The sequence below is a fragment of the Erythrolamprus reginae genome, chromosome 2, assembly GCF_031021105.1.
Source record: "Erythrolamprus reginae isolate rEryReg1 chromosome 2, rEryReg1.hap1, whole genome shotgun sequence".
Lineage (NCBI taxonomy): Eukaryota > Metazoa > Chordata > Lepidosauria > Squamata > Dipsadidae > Erythrolamprus > Erythrolamprus reginae.
The window spans coordinates 271,732,239-271,757,517 of record NC_091951.1 but is presented as its reverse complement, the minus strand read 5'-3'; the positions used below and the strand labels follow the sequence as shown (position 1 = coordinate 271,757,517).

The window sequence follows — 25,279 nt, the reverse complement described above, 5'->3', positions numbered from 1 at the left end:
CCCTCATGAGATTTTGCTTCTGCGCATGCACACACAAAAAAACCAACAAAAAAGATGGTAGCGGCCAAAGGACTTCCACTGGAGCAGTCGCACACAAATTTTGCAATCTGGCATTCGCTATCGGTACATAGTCCGCTACTGCACTGGTAGCAACCCACTACTGGTTGGAACAGATCAGAGGTGATACAGTTGACTTACAGGAAGCTAATAGAAGCAGTAATGAGCTAAGGTTTATAAGTCTTATCTCTAGGGTGAGGCTCATGTGCTCTTTAATCCAGATTACAAAAAGGAGCAGAAATCCGTTCTTGTCCCTTTCTATTGCTATTTTTCTTTCTACCATCTTCTGTTTCTGGAACTGTATCTTTGCAAAACCAATTCCCCATGGCCACATTTTGTTTTGAAAGCAGCATTTGTCAGGAATTAAAACTCCTGAGATAATATCTTAATATCTTAATTGAGAATGGTGTCTTTCTGAAGCAGTTGAGCGTGCAGCAACCTAGTAATTATGTAAATAGTATTTAACTATGCAAAAGCTCTCTGTTCTGTCTGTTCTCTGTTGCTGTTTGTGAGAAGTGTGCTCTGTAGCTGCTGTATTGCTATATTGATCTGTATAGCACTGAGCCAGCATAGTAATAATTCAACATACTGAATGTTTCTGTGACTTTGTGTTCTAACTGTACTAATATCATTTCCTCCCCTTTTCTTTTCAGGGAACCCCAAGGCTTGGAAGAAAGCCTTCCCCAGGCCCTACTCACAGAAGCTCCTTTGATTGCTAATGCACAGAGATGTCTAAAAACTGCCACATCCTCTAAGCTGCTAGTGATTACTGTTTTACAGTGACAGATATTGAATGTAATCGTCGTGTGCCTGTACTCACCAGCAAATCGAAAGCCAATATTTAAAACTAGGGTGGCCTCTGTAAGAGAGGTTAAGAAGCACTCTTGTGGATAAGAGAGAGTTTACACATGATGTGGCTATCAGTTGATACTTCAGATCAATCCTCACCACTCGGTCAAACGCATCATCCATACGGCAGAAACTTTTTAGGTTTCCAACAAGGTGAAAGAATCTGATACGATTAGTTTGCTGGGTGGATGACTTGCTTTATGGGAAAAGCTGTCATAAAGGAAAGGTTTTGAGCTGCGCCATAGGTCATATAAAACCCTAAAGTCCCCCTTTGCTCCTATTTTCAGCTTCCAGAAAATAGCCTATCTTTGCTGCCGAATATATCTTGCTGTTACTTACATACAGTTATTTAAGCTAGTCATTGGGTTATGACTCTACTGTATTACTTTGTAAAGGTATGTTCTCTCTATATATTTATATTTGCTACTTTGGGGATGTTGGCAAGAACTCTTTTATTATACATGTCATTCCAAAATGATGCTGATTGTTGTGTGAATGCTTTTTTATTTAAAAAGGGATAATTGCTTAAATTTGCCCTTTGGAATGTCAGCTGGTGGCTTCATGGCTTTTTAAATAGAAGATAGACTGTTGTGGCCTGAATTGGCTAAATAAATTGTTGCTACCGATTTGTATAGCTTTTCTATAACAGAGTCAGTATTTTTGACACTTTGAATTCCAACATAACCAAAATAATACTATACACATAATAATAATTATTATTATTACATTTTTATTAACTCCATGATCCCTAAGATGTTGGAAGATGGTATTCTCTACTGAAAGCAAATGTAGTTCTGGGCAGCTAGAATGCTTATTTTCTTGCCTTGTTCTCTGCATCATACGCATTTTAATGTTTGAAGTGCCTTAGATTCTTGCCATATTTTCAAAATAAAAAATTATTTAGCTTATTATATGCCTGGGGCTTTTTATTGTTGAGTTGTTTTGGGATTGTTTCCCCCAGACTTGAAAACTGGGAAAACATTTTTTACACTTCTGTTTGGTTTACAGTAGTCCCTCGCTATACCGCGCTTCACCTACTGCGGCTTCACTTCATCGCGGGTTTCTGAGGAAGTCGATCGGCAGATTTAAACAGCCCGCCGAACTTGATCGGCAGGTTAAAAAAAAAAAAAAATCTAAAATTGTAAATACTGTATTTAAATACTGTATCTAAAATAAATACTGTGTGGGAAGGGTTTATAAACACTTAAAACAATGAAAACTTACCAAACAATTACAATATAAATACTTAAATAGGTACTATCAGTCGATAAATTCCCCATCGCGGATTTCACCTATCGCAGCCAGGTCTGGAACGTAACACCAGCGATAGGTGAGGGACTACTGTACATTGTATCAATAATACACATTAGGTTTGAGAGCTAGAAACTATAATTGGAATGAATCAGAGTCCTATATTTTAACATAAAAATAAGTGTCTTTCATTAATATTTTCCAAAACTCGAATGACATTTCTTTTAATTTTCATAGAATCATGTAAAACAGATAAAAGTAAAATGAAAGGGGAAGCACTAGAACAGTGATGGCGAACCTTTTTTGGTTTGCGTGCCAAAAGGGGTGTGGGTGTGCGTGTATGTGCCCACACCTCTTCCCTCCCCCCTCCCACACATGCTCAAACCCCACACTGCCCCTGCGCATAGGCTTCACTGAATCCTGGAATGTGAAAAAACGGCCAAACGGTCTAATTGGAAATTTAGAAAAATGGACTTTTGTTTTGCCCGTTGTGTTGTTTTTTGCACTGCAAAGCCTTTAGGGAAGCTTCCTGAAGCAAAAAAAATGGCACTATGGGAAAAACGGAAGTTCAGAAAATGGACTTTCAGTTTAGCCGCTGTGCTTGTGTTTTGGACTCCGAAGAGTTCAGAGAAGCTTCCTGAAGCCCTGAAAAAACAGCGCAATGGGCAAACGAAGTGCGTTTTCCAAACTTCCAGTTTGCCCGTTGTGCTTTTTTTTGCACTCTGGGGCTTCAGGAAACTTCCCTGAACTTTCCAGAGTGCAAAAAACAGCACTCTGCCTGAGCTCTGACTGTCCCTCCTGCTGTTCCTGTCACCAACAGGGAAGCAGCAGTACGGGAACCACCGCCATTGGGAGCGAAGGGGTGGCTGTGGGCAGCCTGGGGCTTCCCTCCCTCCCCGCCAGAAGCCTGTGGCCACTCAAGGAGCCTGTCCAGCTGGGGAGGGAGGGGAAGCCCCAGACCACCCGTCCTGGCCCTGCTGGCTCTGCTCCTCTTCCGAGGTCTGGCTTGCCCCTTGCCCCAGCGGCAGCAGTTCTCGTGCTGCCGCTTTCTCAGCGGCAGGAGCAGCAGGCGGGACAACCAGCCACCCAACGCCCAAGGTGCCCAGTCACTCCTGCCCTTCCCCCTGACACTGGCGCAGCTGCTGTTCTTCTGGGGCTGCAGGGCTGGGCAGGAGGAATGCCAGCTGTTCTGGGGTGCCTGAACCAACCATATGCACCGGAAGGTGGATGTTCTGCGGGCTGGAGGGCTGGGGCCATGCTGGGGGATTATGGAAGTCTACATGTTTTAAAGCTGATTGAGAAACACTGGATTACACAAATGTTTTCCATGAACAAATTCAGCCAATGCTGCCAGGAAACTAAATCTCATATAATTAAAAGAAACTATTTTTTTTAGCCAAACCATTGTACAGTAGTTGCTAAAGAGTCTATGGAGAGGGGCGGCATACAAATCTAATAAATACAAATACAAAATAAAGAAGAAACAATTAGCTGGGGTTTTTTTCCTATTAAAATCACCAGAGGGATTAATAATGCAATTTACCTATGTAGCAAAACCCAAAATAAATTGGTTTTCTGTGTGTCTTGACAATGCAGAGTGCATTTCTAGTAAGATCCAAAGCTGGAAGTCCTAAGGGTCTTCCAGCAACACAACAAGAAAAATATTTGCCTGGTTTCCTATCTGGCTATGTGCATTTTATGCTATATGCAACTTATTATATTATAATTACAGTAGTTGCACTTCTTAAACACTGTATCCCCTTTTAAGTAATTGTTTATTATGGAGACACCTTTCTGGCAATTCTGGGACCTCTAGAGTGGTATTCGAAGGCCTAATGTTCACATAGCCCTCCAGCAAAGTAGGTGCCTATATGGTACAAAGATGAGAAATGCAGCAGCATTTTTCTGTTTGCCATTTAACTGTGAAGAGCAGCTTTATTTAGAATGGATTTGTGTCCAGAAGCACCCTGCTGAGTTTCCTCAGGAAGGAAATGGATAATCATAGGTTGTCTGTTTGCTTATTTAAGCACAGCAGCAATTTTCAAGACCCAGTTGCTGAAGGGTTTAATCCAGAGACCTTACCAAACATACAGTAGCATTGTGCTGTAATGAAAAGTAAATAAACCTGCAAGAGTTGCCAAGAAATTCTTCTAAAACTGAAGGACACATCTGAGAATTTTGGACATCACTTAGAGACAATAATATCAAAATACGGGTACAAGGCATTTATTTGGCACAAATTTCTTGGAATTTGGGACAAATTTAATTACTCTCCCTATTTGAAACCTAACATACTTTCATTGAAACTAACCCTCCTAGAGAAGATCAAAGGGCATGGTAGTCTGCAGAAGTAGACATTTTTTCCCTGATGATGTAATCAACTTTAAGCCTGGGCAAATATTTAATAACTGCATGATGGGGAATCATGAAATGGCAACTATTACCATTATGTTCATCATTCAAAATACATGATGATGATTATGATCATCACCCAGTAGAACAAAAAGAAAATAAAAGAAAAAACAGACGTACAAAAAGTGAACTTTGATTGATAACATGATTCTGGAGAATTGCAAAAACTTAACAGCTTATGTATAGTCTGGATTGATTATAAAAAGACATTTGATTCATGACCACATAATTGAATCCTTATTAAATGTTTGGAGATAGCTGGTGTCATTAAAAATATTTGAATATTTATTTAAAAAAACCCGATACAGTGAAATACAGAATTGGTGGTTGGAAGTGAAAAAGATGGGCTTGTCAGCCATAGCACAGGCATTTTCCTGGGTGAGTCATTTATCACCTTTATTTTTTGACTTTGCCATGATCCCGCTTTCAGTGATTTTAAAGAAAACAAATATTGGCTCTTAGACAGCAAAAAATGCTAATAAAGTCTCACATTTGCTATATATGAACGATTTAAAATTTTATGGAAAATCAGAAGTGGAAATCTAGTTGTTGAAACACTGTCCGAATTTTAATACATGCATAGCGATGGAATTTGGCATAAAGAAATACATTGCTACAGTGGCAATACATTGGGTAAAATCAAAATAATGAAATGTAAATGCAAATTAGTCAAATGATCAGAAAAATCACAGTGAAACCTGCAATTATCTGGGCATTTTACAGTTGGATAACATCGCACACAAACAAATTAAACTCTGATTAGGAAATAATTGTCAAGCCGGTGCAGAGGTTGGTGATAATCAACAGCTTGATACACTATCTGTAGAAGGTCTTATGTTTATGGGAACTTGGGATGGGTGATTTCATGAGGGAGCAGATGCAGCCACAAAGCATTATTTCGAGAAGTTCAAGGCTATCATATGTCCACCACCTGGTTGGAAGCAGAAGGAGTTGTCCCGCTGGCACAACCTGAGTGGGCAACTTGACATGTTTGTGTGTGTGTGGGGGGGCAAGGTATGTGAACTTTCAACTGAGTGGGAAGCTCAGATTCAGGTTCCCCGATGTAGGTGCCAGGATGTCTCTGGAAATAAATTGGAACTTTGAGGAATGCCTTGACTTGGACTCTGATTTAAATTTGGATGTTACTTGGAACCTTGTCAATAATTTAAAAACTAAAATTGAGTGATGGCAACACCATCAAATCCATCAATACGTGTGTCGTATCTGTGACATAATGCATTGCTGGAATTAACTGGACATAAGCTCAACTGGACACTTTGAACAAAAAAATAAGAAAACTGACTACTACCGATATGCATTACATCTCCGTGGTGATATTGATAGATTACAGGTAGACTTACAGCCACAATTGGTGCCAAAATTTCTGTTCCTGAGACATTTGTTAAGTGAAAGTTCGTCCCATTTCTTGGGGCAACCCCTTTGTTGCCTCAGTTGTTAAATGACTCACTACAGTTGATAGTAACATGGTTGTTAAGTGAATCTAGCTTCCCCTTGACTTTGCTTGTTAGAAGGTTGCATAAGGTGATCACATGACCTTAGGACATAGCGACAGTCATAAATATGAACTAATTGCCCAGTGTCTGGATTTTGATCATGTGATTATGGGGATGCCGCAAAGGTCGTAACTTTGAAAAACGGTCATCAGTCACTTTTTTTCAGTGCTGTTGTAGGTTTGAAACAGTCACTGAATGAACTGGCCGGCAAAAGTGGAGACAGAGTTTTAGTTCAGGTGAAACTGTTGAAGAAGAAAAACATTCATTGACTGATCTGCAAGACAGCAAAGAACAAGCATTTAATACAAGTTAAAAATTGGAACTTACTAAATGTACAGGAAACAAAAAGTGAAAATCGTAATAATGTAGTAAAAACACAAACAGAATGTTGCCAAGGAAAAGCATTACATGGTTAGTTTCCACAAAAGCTGGAAGGGGAAAAGGGAGAAAGATAAACATCTCAGTGGGTTGCAAAATCCCCAAGGGCTTGATTTTGGCTACACAAGGGCAAGCTATTTAAAGGAATGCAATCAAACCCAGAATCGAAAAATCATCAAATGACTCAAAGTACAAATGGTTTAAAGCAGGAAAAAAAATTAGATCATATACTCAGCTTGTGCAAGAAAATCTCACCATCTGATTATAAACAACAACAACACAATTGCCAAAATGATTCACTGGAACATCTGTAAAAATTATCATATCCCAGTGATGAAAGATTGGTGGGAACATAGAGCTGAAAAATTATTTAAAAACGAGCAGGCTAAAATATTGTGGGATTTCCAAATACAGACCGATAAAAGGCTCATAACACCCAGGTTTAATTATGGTTGAAGGGAATTGATGTGGCAACACCAGAAAACAGCAGAACTGAAGACTGTAAATCTAATCCTACGTAGCTTCTGCTCTCACACTACTTACCAGAGCTTACAAAACTTTCGCCAGACCCATCCTCGAATACAGCTCATCTGTTTGGAACCCATATCGCATCTCAGACATTAACACCCTTGAAAATGTCCAAAGATACTTCACCAGAAGAGCCCTTCACTCCTCCACTCGAAATAAAATACCCTACGAGACTAGACTTTCAATCCTGGGCTAGAAAATTTAGAACTAAGACGCCTTAAACAAGATCTAAGTATTGCCCACAAGATCATATACTGCAACGTCCTGCTTTAACCACAACAACACAAGAGCACACAACAGATTTAAACTTAATATTAACCACTCCAAACTTGACTGTAAAAAATATGACTTCAGTAACCGAGTTGTCAAAGCGTGGAACTCATTACCAGACTCCATAGTGTAATCCCCAAACCCCCAACACTTTACCCTTTGATTATTTTGGGTTGACCTATCCAGATTCCTAATAGGCACTAGAGTGCCTTCCGTCCCCTGTCCTATTGCTCTCCTATATCTCCTATACTTTTCTTCTATTCCTATATCTCTTCTTCTATTCTTTCATTGATATGTTCTATTACTATACATTTCTATTATTTCTTAGATATATTTTACTATGAGTATCTCCTCTATAACCTTCATCATGTATTTTACTGTGTATATAGATATATACGCACTAAAACCCTTATTGTGTATTGGACAAAATAAAAATATAAATAAATAAACAAATAAACAATGAATTGACAATGATCACAAATCAGAGGTGGAATGGTTGGGACTGGTTCACCTGGACCAGTAGTAAAAAATGCTACCGATTCGGGCAAATCGGTATGAACCAAAATATTGGATGATCAGCTGTGTAACGATTAGCTGTGCCACATGATCTACATTAGCTAGAAAGCAAGATTTCCTGCTTTCTAACTAATCTAAGTTGTGTGGCACAGCTGATGCCCCCTTTGCTGTTCTATTTACATTTGCAGACTGATGCTCCTTTTTCACCGCTGCACAGTAGTTCTTGTGGCACCCATGCATGTGCAAAGTGTGCGCAAAGCAAGCCAGTAGCAGACTTCAGAAGATTTCACCCATCACAAAGTATCAAGATTTGAAAATCAAAACTGAATGATTACGGTCATGGTAGTCCCACTGACAAGGTTTTAGGGTCCAGATAACTGCACAATCATCTAGTAATCTATACAACACATACTGCATAGTCAGTCTTAATTCAAAAAAGGTTTATCAAGATGAATTTAGGAAATAATTGTGTCACTCTATGGAATCTTTCACTTCTTGAACATGTGACAGAAATTATAATTAAAATAATTGATCCTAGTATTTATAAATCACAGAATTGAAAAAAAAAATACACAGCTTATGAAAAACTGCATTAGAGCATCTAAAATACAATTAGGACCTTTTGGAAACAATTGCTAAAAGATTTCCCCAAAGGATTGCTAAATCTGGACTACTGGACGGATAGTAGATGACTTTCTCTTAGCAACAGTTCAACTCTTTAGTCTTAATCTGTTCCAAAGGGAAAAACTACTGTGAAACAGCAGCCATTTCCCCAAAGAGAAGGGAGACCCCTGCTGGTCAACATCAGGAAGGAGGTATTAAATGAAATTGTATCCCTGTGAACGTTTCCTCCATGTCACCATTATTTTGTTTAGATAGGACCTATCAACTGCTATGCCAAAAGATAATTTTGGCCACATCTATCCGTTAATGTGTGAATTAAAATCTATATTTCTAGATTGGCAGTACAGTAGTCCCTTGACTTTCGCAGAAAGCCTATACCACGGGTTTTCGATAAATAAATATAATTTTTGAAAACCCGTGGTATTTTTTTATTTTTAAAATTTATTTAAAGACGCTGTCTATAAAATAAAAGCTCCACTTCCACCCCAGCCTCCCGATCCCTCACCTTTAATTCTCAGAGCATTGGTACGCTCCACTTGAAGCCGAGCCCACCCACCTAAGCCATCTCCCTTAGTGGTAGCGTCCGACCTCCCAGCTGACCGGCCTGGAATCCTGGCTTCGAGTCCTGGCTTGGATCCCTCTTGCCTTGAGCTTCCCCTTCCCCTTCCCCGCCCCTGAGCACCAGTGCTGTCGTCGCCGCCGGCAGCGAGCGCAACAAAGCCCCCGGCTTACTGCCCCATTGCCCCTGCGGGTTCTGGGGTAAGTAAAACCAGGAATGGAGGAGGGAGGGGGAAGGAAGGAAGGTAGGGAGCATCTCCACTTCACGGAAATTTGACTTTCGAACGTATCCCCCACAAAAGTCAAGGGATCACTGTATATGATGATTGGGCCTTTAGGAAGCCAGACTAAAGCAGTGATGGCTAACCATTTTCAGCTCGTGTGCCAAAGGGCCCACACCTTTAATGTACTGCCCTCCCCATGCATGCTCATGCTTCCCCCCTGCACGCCCTCCTGTACATGTGTGCAGGCCTCAATGAAGCCTCCAAACTTCCAGTTGGCCTGTTGGGAAGGCCATGGGAAGGCTAAAAATCAGCTGGTCAGCGCACACATGCGCACTAGAGATGACATAGTGCAACGTCTCACGTGTCCTCAGATATGGCTCTGTGAGCCATAGTTTCGCCATCACGGATCTAAAGTATACAGAAAGTATCATTTGTGAATCCATAAATGTTTCTCCAAGCCTTCCTGGTGGTTCTCAATTTATTCAGGGTGTGAGACTTCTCATACTGATATAGGAAATCTTATGGGGTTAGTTATTGTATTTGCCAACTTTAAAAAACTGGATTTGCCTATCCCAATGTGCTTCTCTCTGCATATTTTCAGATTTGTGACTCACTGGGGGAAATCCAAAGCCAGCTTCTTAAATGTCATAGGCATTAATTTCTGTATTCTGTCTTATATAGGTCTCTGACAGGTAGAGACTTAAGTAAGAGGGACTACTATTCCTGGAGAAAATCTATCTACATGGTTGCTAAGAGCTGACATTGATTTAAGGATGCATAATCCAATTGGATTGCTAATCTGAAAAGCAGGATAAATATACTTAGCACATCAGCATCTGTTCCAAATGTCACAGGGGAGATGTGACAATGACATTTGTTTGTTTGCTTCTCTGTCTTATTAGATCTCAAGGCTCAGGGCAGCAAAGGGTAGATGGTTTTTTTTAATGTTTTAAATCCTGTTTGCTGACAGAGACTCTACTGAATATCTGATTATAATTCTTTCTATCTTAGGTAATAGCATGGTAGAACAGGGAGCACTGTCTCATATGTGTTCAGAAAGGACTTGTTTTCTGATTAATTTTTCCCCATGCATGTAAGATGTATCTTATAATGGGAATAGACAAGATAAAAATGCAGATAGTTAACATACTATTCATCTCTCTCTCTTTCTCTCTCAATATTGTCATATTAAGGATGACATGTTACTCATAAAAATATAGATTGTTAAATAAATAGCAAGTTTCACAGTAAAGAGTGCTAGCTATGCAATTAATCATGGTGGGTTTTTGGCTCCTTTTATATACTCAGAATGAATTCCTGACTCCATGAGGAAAATTTGTTGTTTTTTAAATTTGGGCTTAGAGCTCATTTAATACAATTTACAATGAAATCAATCTTAGATTCGTTCTTTTTTGAGCAATGTTTAGATGTTGTTTGCTACTGTACCCATTTTGCAGATAGAAAAGTAAATGGGAAGGAACGATTATTGAAAATCAATAAGGATTTATTGCCTACTTTTTTTGCACAGAATAATAGTCTTAGTGAATAGCAATTAAATTAAGTGTCTTAATTTCTTTTGCCAAAGAAATTAAGTGGGAACAGCATTACCAGTCATTCTATTTTCAAGGAAAATAAAGGAAAGCTTTACTTCAATTTTGAATATATAGCAAAAAGTACACACACAGATGCACGCACACACACACAAATAAAATCCAATTAAAATGTATCAAAAGATAGGGTACTACACACAAGACACAGACATAATGAAAATAAAATACAAAAAGCTAAAATTAAAAAATGCAACAACCCCCTGTATAATTCTAACTCAAGGATAGGTAACTATAGCCCCTTTACAACCTGGCTCAGGAATTCTGGGCATTGAAGGCCACAGGTCATAAAGGGTCATAGGCAGTTGCTCATCCCTGTTCCAACTGTAGTTAAACAACTAAACTGAATAACTTACAAGGTGGTGTGGCAAAATCCCAGAATCATTGGATGAATTAGAATTAACGGATGAAATACATGATTAATGGGAAATTACAAGAGGGAAGCCAAGCTCTCTCATTTATATCTTTAACTTCTTTATTTTGCTAGTCTCTATCTTTCTCTCTTCTCTTTTTCCATTTTTGTTGTCTAATATTGTTTTTCTTATATTTTAGTCTTCCTTCTTTCCCCTTCTAGCTTTCCTTTCCTTGCTTCTCTTTTTTTCTATTCTTCTTTTTACAGACTGCGCTTAAATATGCAGCAGGGTATTTGTGTCATGCTGCATGTTTTGTCAGTTGCCTCCCTCTTGTGACGGTTAAAAGGGAATATTTTTTAAAAAAGAAGTCTTTTTTGTCTCAGGTTGTAAATAACTCACTTTTCCTCCTGCTCAAACTTTACTTACTTATTAGATTTGTATACCGGCCAATATCGAAGGACTCAGGAATCAACTTGTTGATTCTTGCTCTCCTTTGGCTTTGTGGCAGACATGTTTGTTACTGCAGCTCCACATCACTGGCTAGGGGCTTGCCAGCTTGGGGAAGGGAGATGTGGTTCCCCTACATCTTCCTGCCAAGCCCCCTTTGTGTAAGATGACCAGATTGTAACATTGGTAAAGCAGGACACCCTTGACCGGGTGGGGGATGACTGAAAAATTTCTACAGAATTTTACCTCAGCATTTGTTTTTCCACTTCATAGTTAGGGTGGGGCTTCACCTCAAAGAAAGCTGTTTCCATATTCTTTCCCCCTCAACGTCCAAGAGGTGTGCGATCCATCTCTTCTCCAACCTGCTGATCTCCCTCTCTCTCTTGCTCATTTTCACTGTTGGGCATGTGCAAAGCAACCCGTAGCCGATAGCACCAATGTTTCGGGCCACTGCTTCATTTTTTACTTTCTCCCCTCTGCACTTTGCATCGGGGTTGCAAAGCGTGCATTTCTGTATGTATATGGGGAGGGGGATTTAAAGGATCCGGGAGTTATAAAGATATTTGGAGGCAAACCGATTTTCGGGGACACCCTTTTAGTTGCCGCCACCACCTTTTCCACACACGAGCCTTATGGTTTGCTGTTGCAGCAGCCAATTAGAATCAGAGTCCCAGACAGCCGGGTAAGAAATACATGCAAGTCTTGTATCCCACGCGTTACTAGTTTGAAACCCCATTGCAGGTTTACACTGACCGAAATCTCAGCTGTAAAGCATCTTTTGGCAATGAGGCAGGGCCTGCCTCGTCTCCTTCTCCTCCTTTTCTTGGCATGCTCCTTGCTGCAGTAAAGCCTGGTTCGGTTGAGGGGAGGGACCACCGATCAGCTGAACGCTGGGACAAGCCAGGTCCGGAACCCGGACACCTGGCGCCCCGTATTCATCCACCTGGCAGCGTGGGAGCTGAACTGCTTGCTGGGCGATCCCTTCAAGCCATGTCATCACATCAAAGGATGAAGAGACGGTGCTTCTGGCTCCAATACAATCTCTTTCAAAAAATTGGAACTTTTTAAAAATGGTGTGGGATGCGGGACAAATTGCTCAAAAGTGGGATGTCTGGTCACCTTACCTTTGTGTCATCCCCTCTATGGGGGTGGGGTTTAGGTCAGAAGTCAGACTCTCAGGCATTGTTTGGAGCCGGCCACAGAGGTTGCAGTTCCAGCTTCCGATCACACCAAAGGAGGAACCGAAAGTCAGGAAAGCTAAGCTCAGGGCACCACTCACTATCTTAAAAGTTTCTGCACTGGTGTGGAAAGAACGGGAAGCAGAGAAGGTGAACTTGTAATGCTAACATGGGAGGATATAATGATGTCATAGGCATCACTAAAACTTGGTGGGATAGGAACTTCATCCTGGAAGGCTAACACTAATAATACAGTGCCTTTCAATGGATGTCTTCATAGGAGAAACTTCATAGAAGTACCAATGCTTGAATTCAGTGCCAAACTGAGCATAGTTAAGCAGCCATACTGAATGCAGGTCAGGAAAAATGTATTCGCATTAAGCAGCCAGAGTGGTTTAACTGAGTTTAAGGAGAAGGGCGGCATAAAAATTGAATAAATAAATAAATAACTCATGTATTGTGTGAACATGCCCAATGGCTGGATACAGACAATATTCCATGTTTCAGTATTGTTTACTTTGACACTGATATATGTATGTATGCATGTATGTAGTATGTACATAAGCTTCTTTATCTGCTTTTACTCACAAATGTGTGGAAAAGGCAAAATACCAAGAGGTGTGTCCACAGGCACCCTGCCTGACACCACTCTGTGCCAGACTGAAAATGTAGAGCATAGTACTAAGCGTGAGCCCAGCTTTTGTGGCTTAGTTGACAAGCTAGAATTAAACAAAGCATAGTTTGATATAATTATTTATCAGGGTAAAGAGGGAATAAATGAAATAGACTCTTCATCCAGAAAAGAAATTGTTTAAGACATGGATTGAAGCCCTTTAGCCAAGACATTTCGTCATTAGATGAGCAGTATTAAAAATAGCACTGAGAGGAAAGCATTTGCTTAATCACTTGAAACAATCTACTTATTTCTGACCTTCCCTGCCACAGGGGAAAACTAGCTGTATCTAAAAGGAAATTAAGTATCATAAATAAAAAGGTAGCAATTAATTGTGTAGTCTCTTTTAAAGAGTCCCAAGCTTCCTTTGTCACACTCTGCCAGTTTATCAAATCTAGCTCCATTACGGTTGTCTTCTCTCTCAATTGATGGTGACATTCTAATCAGAAGGCCTCCTATGAACTGGAGCCGGCCTGTGATAAAAGAGCACAAACGTATAGAGTGCATATAGGATTCTATCCGTCTTGCATTGTGAATTACAAATGTTCTGAATGTCAGTTTAATGAGTCATGCAGCAACCCTTCAATGTTCTAAGTCACTGGTCCAATTAATTTTTTTTAGTGTCCCTAAAATGAATCGGAGGATCTGTGTCAAGTAATACAGGGGTGGCTTTTGCCTGCCCCTCTGCGTCCCTTTTACAAATCAGGCCTCGCCAAGCTTTGAAGCCACGATAAATTAATCAGGTTGATTAACTGGGTCATCATTTAATAGAACACTCAAAAATGAATTTTCCTGGGAAAGATTTGCAACACTGTGTGCCTATAGACTGTTATACAGCATTGTGAACGGATAATGGTATGGGAGGGTATGCACGTTGTGTGTTTGAGTGGATGGCTTAATGTCTGAGGATGCTTGATGTTTAGGAAAGGTTTGCTTGTTTGTTAAAGGTTTCTGCTTGTTTTTCTACTGTTAATGTACTGCAGTGAGGGAGAGGCACCTGCTGTCTGAACAGAGTTACTGAACTGTTTGGCATAGGCCAGGAACCGTAGTCACTGGCTCATGCATTGCATTAAACTATGGTGTGTAACCTTGATTCCCTTTATAAATAAAAAAATGGCTGTCTTCATATCTGTGAAGTCATAAACCATACATTACAAACTAGTACGACTAGACTCGCACAACGTACTAAGTCGAAATGTCATTTGGTTGGTTTGGCTTTAACTTGTCGGGTCAGCATACTTAACATGTTCATCCTCGGAATTCCTAATCCTAAGGAAATAACCACAAAGGGAGTTCAAGGGAGGAATAATTATATGAGGACATCTAATTTCTGGCACAATGGGAAGCTTGTCTGACAGAATAGTTGTGTTAAGAAGTGGGCAAGGCAAATATAGCATCAGGATAGAAAATCAGCATAGTTAATACACCTTTCCTGAAGTGAGAGCCTACATTGAAGAAAATCAGCTATGAAGAGGAGACCACAAATGTGAAAGTTAGCTCCAGGATTATACCCGGAGACATCTGAATGTCTTTATGCCCACTAAACACAGAGATGTATGTTTGAAGCAACATGTTCCTTTGTCCGTAAGTACATAGGAAATGGAGAAGGAAATAAATGATGATACAGTACATCAGTCTATATAATAATATACTATAAATGCTACAATTGACATTCTTGCATCAGATATCAGGAAGAAAATGTGTAAAGTCGGCATTTGTGTATATCCTCATACAATAATTTGCAGCAAAGTGAGTTTGTTTCCTAGAACCAATCTGAGGAGCATGAGGGTTGATGATAAGAGTATATTTAATTAGTAGACATGAGGACCTATCTTATTTTTCGGACTATAAGATGCACACCAAGATTTCAAAGAGGTAAGAAAAAAAAGTTTTTGTCCTTCCTGGCCCCAAGCAGCACTCTGCAAGCCTCCCAAACCCTCTGCGCGCCCTGTTTTTTGCAAAAGCTGATCCATTTTTCACCTGTTTTTACGAAAAACAGGGCACACAGAGTTTGCGAAACCTGCAGAGTTCCTGGAGGCTGGTGAAAGGCAAAAACGCCCATTTTTGTTAAAAAATGGGGGTGTATTTGCCTTCCCCCACCCCCAGGAACACTCTGCAGGCCTTCCAAACCCCCGGTTTTGGATTTGCAAAAAATGGCATGAGGGGGGGTGGGGCTTTGGGAGGCCAAAAATGGCTCTATTCGGTGTATAAGACACACCATCATTTTCACCCTCTTTTGGGGGGAAAAAGGTGAGTCTGATACTCCGATAAATACAGTAAGTTTACAGTAAAATTTATAAATAATTATGTCAAAGAACCAACCCATTGGATGTGTATCTTGCCCTTCATCCTAAGTGACCAATAGTAAAACAAACAGAGATGCTCTTCCTCTCTGGAAAATCCCAAAGAACTCCAAAGAATATATGATGTCTGAATTTGGAATGTGTGCAAGAACTTTTAAAAGAGCAGAGATTTTGCTGCTGACTAACAGTTTGATTTCTTAGATGTAGAAGTTTAGTCATTTTAATAATTTAATAATTTAAATATGGTAAGATAGTAAATAGAGCTTGATGTCTAGAATTAGTTGTGGATCATGTGATCTCTAAGAAAGAGGAAAACAAACTTAGAATGGTAACTTCAGTAACCCTGGGGATTATTTTCCCTGAATTTCTCTCTTTGCATTTTCCAGGCAGATCCATCATATTTTTTAACTTAGTCATATGTCTTTTTTTTGCTGGTTTTCCTTCCCACCTACTAAATTTGCTCCGGCCTTTCAGGTTTTAGAAGTGGACAAAGAGAATAATAGAACCCAGACTGGAGTGATATGCTCCTGTTTCACTTGTGCTTGTTGGTCGTCGGAGAGCTGATCATGAAGGGAGCATGAGGCTCTGCTCACATGCCACCATTTGGGTTCTTTTACCCTCTACGCATTTACAGAATGCTTTGCGCATGCCCAGATGGCGGCTTCCAGACAGGTGGGGGAGCCTCGCACTCCCTTTGCGACTGGGTCTCCAATGACCAACTGGCACAAGAAAACCGGGAGCATTTCACCCCTGACCCCGACACATGGTAATTTATTTATAACATGATGTTGAATTAGAAAAAAATAAAAGTAAAAGCACCATTCTAATTGCACTTGATTTTACTGCATTTTTTGCAGCCGTTACCAAGCAAAACCATTGTTTACAATGGTCTTTTTCCTTTTTGCTGGAAACAGGATATAATTCTAGGAAAGATACCATAAATCAGGGTCATGTGACCACAGGATGCTGCAGTGTCAGAGGAAATACTGAGACTTGCACAATTCTGATCTTTAAGATTCATTGGGGAGATTTCTGGAATGTACTTCTCTATAACTGTGGCCAGATCCAACCTATTTTCTCTCTGCTTATCTTACCGGTCCCAAATGCATCTAGTTCCGATTTTTGAAAAATTACTTTTCTGTTAGATGGAAATATATATTCTGGTTATATTGGCCGTGGCCTCAATTGGGACCAAGTGTCACCTTTCTAAGTTTGGCCAGCAAAGGAAGAGGCCACATTGAGGGGCCAACAGAAATCTTTATTGGACTTAGCTTGGCACACAATTAATACAAAAATAAAAATGTTTCTAGCCAGCATTACTGGCTTCTGGCAACCAATAATTCTGCTGAGGGCATGGCATATTCCGCCCATGCCTGCTCCCAACCTGCTCCAGCAAGGACTCTTCACTAGCTCTCTGCAGGCCTCAACAAATCGGGATTCATGGCTTCTGACTGGATGCAGCTGTTTCACCCCTGACCCACTTATTGTGAGTTCATTACAGCATCCAGTACCTGACATCCAACTGTGTGCCCCCCCCCTTCGTGACAACTCCAACACTCAGACATTGACACCAAGTTCTTGGTACACACCAACATCCACCCATCCTGCATCCTGCAACACTCAGACATTGACACCAAGTTCTTGGTACACACCAACATCCACCCATCCAAATGCATCCTGCATTTATAAGGACTTTATCCTTATAAAAGGTATACTTAAATTTATTTTAACATTTATTTTTAGCAATCTGTGTAACTTATAGAAAATAGTGATTTCCCCACCATTATATAATATGGGATTTAGTTTTAGATCTTGGATTACTGGACTAAGAATGTCTATGACAGTTAACTTATGGTGGTTATTTATAGACTTTCATGCTGTATCTGCAATCTGTCACTTGCATTGTAAACATGAAAATTATGTGAAACTGTGGCTACCTCAGTTTCTCAGCAATGTTGTGTCAGTGTTGAGAGGGGCGTGGTCAGTGCTGCGGCGAGATGCCTTCTCCTTCGCGCTCGCAGGGGAATGCCAAATTCCCGCTGTTTGGAGGTGCCAATTTCTGTCGGATCGGCCTGGAACCTCCCTGGAGGGGGGGTGAAAAGGGGGTCTTCGTCTCCTGTCGTTTTTGGGACTGGCATGCCCCACGACAGGTAGAACTGCGAACTTGAACAACAGTAGGTGAAACAACCTCGGTCACCATAGCCGTGCTCGGAAGATAGGATTTGAAGCGTCGGGAGTCATCTGGAAGGAGAAGAAACATAAGTCTTGTGCTGGAGGGTGAGAAGACTGAAAGCCTGTTGGAAAGGGTGAGCGATTTTGCCAGAGGGAACCTTGATTCAGATTTTAAAAAATCTCTTTGTTTTGGAAGTTGGGCGGAAGTGGAAATGGCTGCAGCTTTACTATTTTTGGACATATTATTCGGCATTTAAATGAACTTTAAAATTTATTTTAAAACTCAAGAATTTTACAAATTGTTTTTATCTGTGGAAGTTGGGAATACTACTTTCAGAATTAGCATCATTTAAATTTCAAAGTGATTATACAAGCCAGAATTGAAGAATTGAGAGTAACCGTGATTGTATACTGACGACATCAGCTGGTGATGTTGAGGCAATATTTCGTTGGACTTGGGATTGGCCAGATTGGTGTTTTTTTTCACAAGTGATTACAGTGATCCCCCGGTTATTGCGTCCCCGACCATTGCGAACAGGCTAATTTGCGATTTTTCAACCCGGAAGTCAAAACACCATCTGCGCATGCGCGCCCTTTTTTTTTCTATGGGCACATGCGTAGATGGCGCCGGGCAGATCAGCTGCTGGGCGGCTTCCCTAGGTCTTCCCCCTCTTGGCGGTCATCAGCGAGGAGTTTCCCTACCGCCCACGCAAACTCCTCGCTGCTGCCGCTTCGCTCGGGCCGCTTCCCAGCTGAGTACTCAGCTGGGAAGCGGCCCAAGCGAACGGCTTGTCCGCAGCCTGCCCACCCGCGCGCCCTTCTCCCGCCCACGCCGTTCGCTGGGGCCGCTTCCCAGCTGAGTACTCAGCTGGGAAGCAGCCCGAGCGAACGGCTTGTCCGCAGCCTGCCTGCCCGCGCGCCCTTCTCCCGCCCACGCCGTTCGCTGGGGCCGCTTCCCAGCTGAGTACTCAGCTGGGAAGCGGCCCGAGCGAACGGCTTGTCCGCAGCCTGCCTGCCCGCGGCTTGCGCGCCCTTCTCCCGCCCACGCCGTTCGCTGGGGCCGCTTCCCAGCTGAGTACTCAGCTGGGAAGCGGCCGGAGCGAACGGCTTGTCCGCAGCCTGCCTGCCCGCGCGCCCTTCTCCCGCCCACGCCGTTCGCTGGGGCCGCTTCCCAGCTGAGTACTCAGCTGGGAAGCGGCCCGAGCGAACGGCTTGTCCGCAGCCTGCCTGCCCGCGCGCCTGTGGCTCGCGCGCCCTTCTCCCGCCCACGCCGTTCGCTGGGGCCGCTTCCCAGCTGAGTACTCAGCTGGGAAGCGGCCCGAGCGAACGGCTTGTCCGCAGCCTGCCAGCCCGCGGCTCGCGCGCCCTTCTCCCGCCCACGCCGTTCACTGGGGCCGCTTCCCAGCTGAGTACTCAGCTGGGAAGCGGCCCGAGCGAACGGCTTGTCCGCAGCCTGCCTGCCCGCACGCCCTTCTCCCGCCCACGCCGTTCGCTGGGGCCGCTTCCCAGCTGAGTACTCAGCTGGGAAGCGGCCCGAGCGAACGGCTTGTCCGCAGCCTGCCTGCCCGTGCGCCTGTGGCTCGCGCGCCCTTCTCCCGCCCACGCCGTTCGCTGGGGCCGCTTCCCAGCTGAGTACTCAGCTGGGAAGCGGCCCGAGCGAACGGCTTGTCCGCAGCCTGCCTGCCCGCGCGCCCTTCTCCCGCCCACGCCATTCGCTGGGGCCGCTTCCCAGCTGAGTACTCAGCTGGGAAGCTGCCCGAGCGAACGGCTTGTCCGCAGCCTGCCTGCCCGCGCGCCTGTGGCTTGCGCGCCCTTCTCCCGCCCACGCCGTTCGCTGGGGCCGCTTCCCAGCTGAGTACTCAGCTGGGAAGCGGCCCCAGCGAACGGCTTCTCCGCAGCCTGCCAGCCCGCGCGCCCGTGGCTCGCGCGCCCTTCTCCCGCCCACACCGTTCGCTGGGGCCGCTTCCCAGCTGAGTACTCAGCTGGGAAGCGGCCCGAGCGAACGGCTTGTCCGCAGCCTGCCTGCCCGCGCACCCTTCTCCCGCCCACGCCGTTTGCTCGGGCCACTTCCCAGCTGAGTACTCAGCTGGGAAGCGGCCCGAGCGAACGGCTTGTCCGCAGCCTGCCTGCCCGCGCGCATGCCCGCCCTTCTCCCGCCCACGCCGTTCGCTGGGGCCGCTTCCCAGCTGAGAATTCGCTTCAGGACTCAGCTGGGAAGCGGCGCAAGCGAGCGGGGTGGGCAGGCGAAGGGCGGGCGAGCGGCAGCGAGGAGTTTGCGTGGGCGGTGGGGAAACCCCAGCGCCGCTTCCCAGCTGAGTCCGGCTCCTCGCTAACGCTGCGGAAGTAAAAACACCATCTGCGCATGCGCAGATGGTGTTTTTACTTCCGCAGCGCTACTTCGCAAAAACCCGCTCGTTGCGGGGGGTCCTGGAACGGAACCCCCGCAATGATCGGGGGATCACTGTAATAGGAACTGAAAAATAAATAGAAAGAACTTCTTGGGCTTGAACTTTATTTGAACTTAGGAAGGGTAAAAAGAAAAGAAGGATTAATCTTTTTTGGAAAATTTTGGCTTTTGGATGCTATAAAGGTTAATTGGATATTTGGATAAAACTTTTTGATACATTAACTTTGCAAAAGATGGAAGATATAAGAGATTTGTTCAATGATATACTTAAAGAGATCCAGGAATGGAAAGAAGAAATTAGAAATGAAAACAACTTTTTTTATACTGAAAGCTCACATCTAGACTGTAATGAAACTGAAGAAGAAAAGAATCTTCAACAACTGGAATTGAATGAGCAACAGAGAAATGGAAATAGAAAAGTATCACCAGAGGGGCATTCCCAAAAGGAACTGATTAAAGGACATAATATTAATGAAATAGTGGTTTTTGGAAATGAATTGTAAAATGGCTTGATTGAATGAGGGGTTGATGGTCATATTCTTGATGATTTAAGCATTGCTTTAAGCACTAAAAAAAATAAAGAATAGATATGACCTGACACCCCGGAAATGGCAGAGTAACAAAGAAGTCAGAATGGAAATGAAAAAGATTCTATATTTTGGTAAAACGGAAGGCAAGGAGAAAATATAGGAGTTTAAAATGATAAAAAAAATAAAAGCCTTGAGGATTGGCAAAGATGGTGTTTTGAGGAAGGATGACAGATTATTAAACATGCCACAAGTAGCTCCATGTGCCACTTGTGGCACACGTGCCATAGGTTCACCATCATTGCTCTAGTCACATCCCAGTGCTTCTTTACCAAGCATATAGAGGCACTTTGACAAGCAAATGTAAGTAACCTACAATTTATTATATGACCAAATGATTTTAGTGAAACACAATGGTCTTGTTTACAAAAGCCATCTCAAAAACTAATAACATACAAGAAGTCTATTTTCCCATAATATTTCATCATGTCCTTTCCTACAGGTTCCCTTTGCCACCATAGGCCTCAGTTTATTTAGTTTTACTTGGTAAACTAAGGCCTCATCACCAGTCCTTTCATATGTAACCAGCATACCTTATGATTGTGCATGAGTTTAGGGCAGTTAATTCTGTTAATTGACAGAGGCTTGGTTCCATATTATGCAAAGCTAATGAAAGGCTGAACAAGATCAGGCCATTATTTTATCCAAAAAATAAGAAGAGCCATGCTGAATCGGGCCAAAGCCCATCAAGGCCAGCATTCTGCGTCACATAGTGGCCCACCAATTGTACATGGGGATCTTGAGCAGAAAAAGAAGGCAAAACCCTCCCTTTCCCTTGATTCCCAACAAATGGTACCCAAGGGAACCCTGCCTGCCTCAACCAACATAGAAGCGGCACTTGGACATCCATTTCAATAACCACTGATACACTTGGCATCCATGAATCTGTCTAATCCTGCCTTGAAGCTATTCAGGCTGTCATGACCTCTTCTGGAAGTGAATTGGTTGTTACAGCATTATAGCATTTAGACTTATATACAGCTTCACAGTGCTTTACAGCCTCTCTCTAAACAATTTAGAGAGTCAACATATATTTCCCCCAACAATCTGGGTCCTCATTTTACCCACCTCGAAGGATGGAAGACTGAGTCAATCTTGAGCCTGGTGAGATTCGATCTGCCAAACTGCTGGCAGCTGGTTATCAGCAGAAGTAGCCTGCAGTACTGCACTCTAACCACTGCGCCGCTGTGGCTCTTAAAAAGTTCTGTATATTGTACAGAAATTAAAATCTGAAAACAAAGGTTTGATTATTCGTTTCTGCAATTCTAAACCAGGGGTTTATACCCTTGGAGTCAGTTCAGAAAACACAAGATATCTCAATCTGATTAATAAAACATATTCTTCACAGTATCCATTTCTGCAAGATGTTTTTCTGTGGCACATACATTGTTATTGATCCATTACCTTGGCCTATCATGTCACACGAACACAACTAATAAATAATGTAAAATTTAAATCAAAGCCTAGATGTCTTGACCTTTAAATCTGGTCTTTTAAGTTTTTGTGGGGACCAAATTTCTCCCTCTGGCCACTTTGGACAATCACTCTGATTGTTTGCATCATATTCTGTCATTGGCAATTGGGCATAAAGGTTTGTATTTTTTAAAGTGTATGAATAATAGTAGAGTTGTCTTCATAATCAATTTGGCCCTGACATGACCTGGATGGGGGAGGAGGGATTCCTCTAACTAGGTGAAATGTCCTAATTTATATACTGTACACTGGGAAAAGATAGAGAAAGTAGCATTTTCTATTGACAGCACATATAATGGTTCATTTTGTTTCACTGTCAACTTAGATAAAGTAGGTTTTGCTGTTGAAGTCATAATTTGGAGTGGGAGTCTTGAGGCAAACCTGGAATGTTATCATAACAATTATCTGCACTTCTATAACTGCCTGGTTCGGTTCTGCAACCCCACAAAACAGACACAGACTTCAGAGGGTAATCAGAACTGTAGAAAAAGCAATTACTCCCAACCTGCCTTCCACTGAGGACCTGTACACTGCATGAGTCAGAGGGCTGTGAAAATATTTACTGATCCCTCGCATCCTGAACATAAAGTTTCAACTCCTACCTTCAAAAATGACACTATAGAGCATTGCACACCAAGATAACTAGACACAATAGCATTTTTTTTCCTGAATGCCATCACTCTGCTAATCTAAATATTTCCCTCACCACTGTCAAACTATTCACTAAGGCTACATTACTATTACTATTAGTCTTCTCATTGTTCCTATCACTTATCTCCTCCCACATGATTGTATGACTGTAACTTGTTGCTTGTATCCTTACTATTTATATTAATATTGATAGTTTCCTCATTGCTGATTTGTAGCCTATGACAATAATTAAGCCTTGTCCCTCATGATTCTTTTCTTTTATGTACACTGAGAGCATATGCATCAAAGACAAATTCCTTGTGTGTCCCATCACAACTGGGCAATAAAGAATTCTATTCTATTCTATGCTATTCCAATAATCTTTCCTCTTTGTGGGAATTAACTGTTTTGTTCTTCAACCGGTATCTGAATTAGAAATCTTACCTCTAGCTGTCTCCAGTCCCCTGAAGATCCACAAATTCCCAATTCTATTCAGGTGCTTCACATTAAATACTTATTGTATTATTTAAATGTTATTTTGCATTTGAGTAACAACGTCGCATATAATATGTCGAACCGTTTTCATTCCACTATTATATTCAGTATCTTTTAGGGCCGGTGGAAAGAGGTAAATTTTCCTTTCAAGAGCGAAACTTCCAATCAGCAACTGATAACGGACATCCTTAATGGAACAGAAAAAAGCGTTGGTCCCTCAGACCGTTTGAAACGAAACGTCCGCGTATTTAACTATTCAAATTTACGGCCGTTGTAGAACTAATTTCTCAGAATGCCGGCCGAAAAGAAACCTTGAATTTTCCAAGGAGGCGGTGGGGTTTTTAGCCGTTAATCAGCCAGACGAAAAGATGCGAAATTGTACGGAAATCTCCCACTTCTCTTCCCCCCCTCATGAAGTGGAAAGTAAGGCGTGGAAGCAGCTGTTCCCCATAAATCGTCTGGGCCGAGATAGATTTCTGCTGATCCTCTGCCTACCTCCCCTCAACCCCGACCCTTGCCAAGGACGAAATTAAGTCCCCTCAAACGAAGACTTATTTCCAATTATACGCGTCCGCCTTCGCCAAACGTCGCAAACCTTAAAAAAAAAAGTTGTCCGGAAACGAAAGCAAGAAAAAGGCCTGCAAAAAAACCCCGGAGGCGACAAACGAGGACCCTAAAAAGAGGTGTTCAAAATATCGCTTTTGGCGTCTTCAGCCTCCCCCCCTCCCGCCATTACCAACGAGCAATGCCGTCCGTTCCGTTTGCCCTCCATGCCAAACAAAACGACTCGTGGGTCCCTCGTTGCCATGAGGGCCGCGGCCTTTCCGCGAGCGCAGGCTCGCATTTGCGCGCGCCGGCGACCCGCCTCTCGCTCTCTTTTGCGCCTTTTTCTTTAGGGATCGACCGCGTGAAAGCTGGGCGTTTCCTATTGAAGCCGGCGGCTCCTTTCAAGACTTAAGCTGGTTATTTGAGGGATTCTGCCTCTAAGTTTCAGCAAGGCTGCAAAATACTGTACCCAAAAGTGCTTCCCCCCCTGGCAAAGGCAATAGCATTTAGACTTATATATCGCTTTACAACCCCTACTAAGCAGTTTACAGAATCAGCATGTCGCCCCCAAAAAGATCCTTCTCTGTGGGGGCCCCCGACCGTCTGAAATAAGTTCCCCCCAGAGATTCGTACTGCCTCCATCCTCGCCTTCCCTAAGAGGATCCAGATTGGGGGGGGGGGGGGCAATATGATGGCTGTTTTTTTAAAAAGTGCTATTGCTAACCTGTTGTAATCGAATAAAAAAATAAATAAGGGTGTTAAGACTCACTTATGTCGCCAGGGTTGGGGCAATTAGATCTTACACCCACCCTTGCCCGATGAATGTACGTATGGCTGAAGCCTGAATGTGTACAACGGATCTAAATAATAATAATAATAACAACAACTTAAAAAAATATTAGGGATTTTAGCTTAGTTACCTAGTTAGTTAATTGTATTTGTCATTGTATTGTTTTTTACCATATGTTGTAAGCCGCCCCAGTCTTCGGAGAGGGGTGACATAAAAATCCAATCAATCAATTAAATAAAATCTGGGTCCTCAGTTTACCTACCTCGGAAAGATGGAAGGCTGAGTTCAACCTTGAACCGGTGCTGAGATTTGGACTGCTGAACTACAGCTGGCAGTTACCTGAATTTATTTATTTACTTACTTATTGATTTGATTTCTAGGCTGCCCTTCTGAGACTCAGGGCGGCTTACAACAGATTGTAAGTGTTGCACTCTGAC

At 42.5% G+C, this 25,279-nt stretch overlaps 1 protein-coding gene and 1 long non-coding RNA gene across 7 annotated transcripts in view; one reads left to right on the top strand and one right to left on the bottom strand.

The window, feature by feature from the left end:
- The window catches only part of KANK1 (KN motif and ankyrin repeat domains 1), a 176,807-nt gene extending 174,992 nt beyond the window's left edge, over nucleotides 1-1,815 (top strand). For all 4 annotated transcript variants that reach the window (XM_070742646.1, XM_070742647.1, XM_070742649.1 and 1 more), the window contains one exon: nucleotides 711-1,815. In XM_070742646.1, the coding sequence (XP_070598747.1) occupies nucleotides 711-776 (66 nt within the window). In that variant the 3' untranslated portion in view covers nucleotides 777-1,815. The remainder of the gene's footprint in view (nucleotides 1-710) is intronic.
- Nucleotides 1,816-4,831: 3,016 nt separating this feature from the next.
- Nucleotides 4,832-24,391, bottom strand: LOC139162371 (uncharacterized). 3 transcript variants are annotated; one of them, XR_011558311.1, is made up of 5 exons: nucleotides 23,456-24,391; nucleotides 21,977-22,137; nucleotides 17,680-17,983; nucleotides 14,626-14,708; nucleotides 4,832-6,357 (listed from the first exon to the last, which is right to left on the bottom strand). It is a non-coding gene; the product is annotated as an uncharacterized lncRNA (long non-coding RNA). The 3 variants fall into 3 exon arrangements; XR_011558310.1 differs by lacking the exon at nucleotides 14,626-14,708; XR_011558309.1 differs by lacking the exons at nucleotides 14,626-14,708; nucleotides 17,680-17,983.
- Between the last annotated feature and the right edge of the window lie 888 nt (nucleotides 24,392-25,279).